Raw genomic sequence first — 1708 nt, forward strand, 5'->3', positions numbered from 1 at the left:
CGTTTATACAAAACTTGATATTGTATATTTTATAAGTTATTTGTAGTTTATTTGAATCTGGATATTTATACAAAACTTGTATTTTTTTAGTTACTTTCAGATTGTCTGGATCTGCCAAAGGCCATGAAGTAAAGGCCACAACATCTAAGTATGTAATTTTTTGTGTTTGTTACGCTTGTTTTTATTGTATATCTATTTTATTGTTTTTATGCAAACATGTTCAGCACCATTTACGAATCAGAGACAAACATGAATAAAAGACTTATTTTTCTATAAAAACGAGCGAGAATAGAAACTAATGCTGGTAAAACATTCAACATCATCTCTCATCCTGTGTTTTAATACTATGTCACCACAACTAATATAATAATAGCTTTACAACACAATCGCACATCGACTGTTAACAGTGGATTCAATGGCCTTGGTTTACTGAAGTTTTTATAATAATATATTTATTTATCACACCCGTTTCAAACAACTAACACTTGTCTGAGTTAATTGCAGGGGACGACCAGTAAACTAACGTCATATAAATTCTTCTAAAATTCAATATACCTGAAACTGAGAAAAGTAAAACAAAAATAATTTCAAATTAAGCAGAAAAGAATTGGTATAAGTTATTACTTTATGTAATAAAATAAACCCAAATGTTATATTGCTTTAAAATTTAAATCTTTTGAAGGGTACAGTTCAAATAAGTAAGTTATACCTTTATTCTCATATGCCAGACCATAGTGCTTTAAATAAGGGACATGCTATCATATGTTGAACTGAAACAAAAAACAACCATTTAAAATCCTAAAAAAAGTATTTAGGATTTGTTTTAGAGCCCAATAAAGTAAGGTACATCCTGTACTGCTACTACAAAAACGAAGCGTATACTTCTTTACAACTGGCAGAAACTTCCACAAACAATAACTGTCTAGTGAATAATAGAACTTCCTTTGATAGGCCTACAATGGACAGAATACCATTACAATTTAATATTATACAGGGATGTAAGTAGATGGTATTGTATCACAATGTCACTATCATTAGTGGAGGTCAATCCAAGAGTTGGTTAGTAGCTCAGAATTAGGGACAGTGGCTAATAATTCAAAAACAAATATAATGGCCCCATGGTATGAGCATGTTTGGTGGCAATGTGGATCAAACCAACAATTCTCATATAACGGCTCCATGGCACGACCATGTTTGGTAGCATGTGAATCGTACCAAAGATTCTTATATAATGGCCCCATGGTATGAGCATGTTTGGGTGGCAATGTGGATCAAACCAACAATTCTCATATAGCGGCTCCATGGCACGACCATGTATGGTGGCATGTGAATCGAACCAAAGATTATCATATCCTGAGGCAGCCCCATGGCACGACCATGTATGGTGGCATGTGAATCAAACCAAAGAATCTTATATCATGAGGCGGCCCCATGGCACGACCATGTATGGTGGCATGTGAATCGAACCAAAGATTCTCATATCGTGAGGCAGCCCCATGGCATGACCATGTATAGTGGCATGTGAATCGAACCAAAGATTCTCGTATCCTGAGGCGGCCCCATGGCACGACTATGTTTGGTGGCATGTGAATCGAACCAAAGATTCTCATATCCTGAGGCGGCCCCATGGCACGACCATGTATGATGGCATGTGAATCGAACCAAAGATTCTCATATCCTGAGGCGGCCCCATGGCACGACCATGTAT

General features: G+C 36.3%; 1 protein-coding gene across 1 annotated transcript in view; it reads left to right on the plus strand.

The window, feature by feature from the left end:
* The window catches only part of LOC106473324 (DNA/RNA-binding protein KIN17-like), a 36642-nt gene that overhangs the window by 24663 nt on the left and 10271 nt on the right, over positions 1-1708 (plus strand). The window contains exon 8 of the mRNA XM_013934006.2: positions 91-148. Within this exon, the coding sequence (XP_013789460.1) occupies positions 91-148 (58 nt within the window). The remainder of the gene's footprint in view (positions 1-90; positions 149-1708) is intronic.

This window comes from Limulus polyphemus, unplaced genomic scaffold (assembly GCF_000517525.1).
Source record: "Limulus polyphemus unplaced genomic scaffold, Limulus_polyphemus-2.1.2 Scaffold6075, whole genome shotgun sequence".
Lineage (NCBI taxonomy): Eukaryota > Metazoa > Arthropoda > Merostomata > Xiphosura > Limulidae > Limulus > Limulus polyphemus.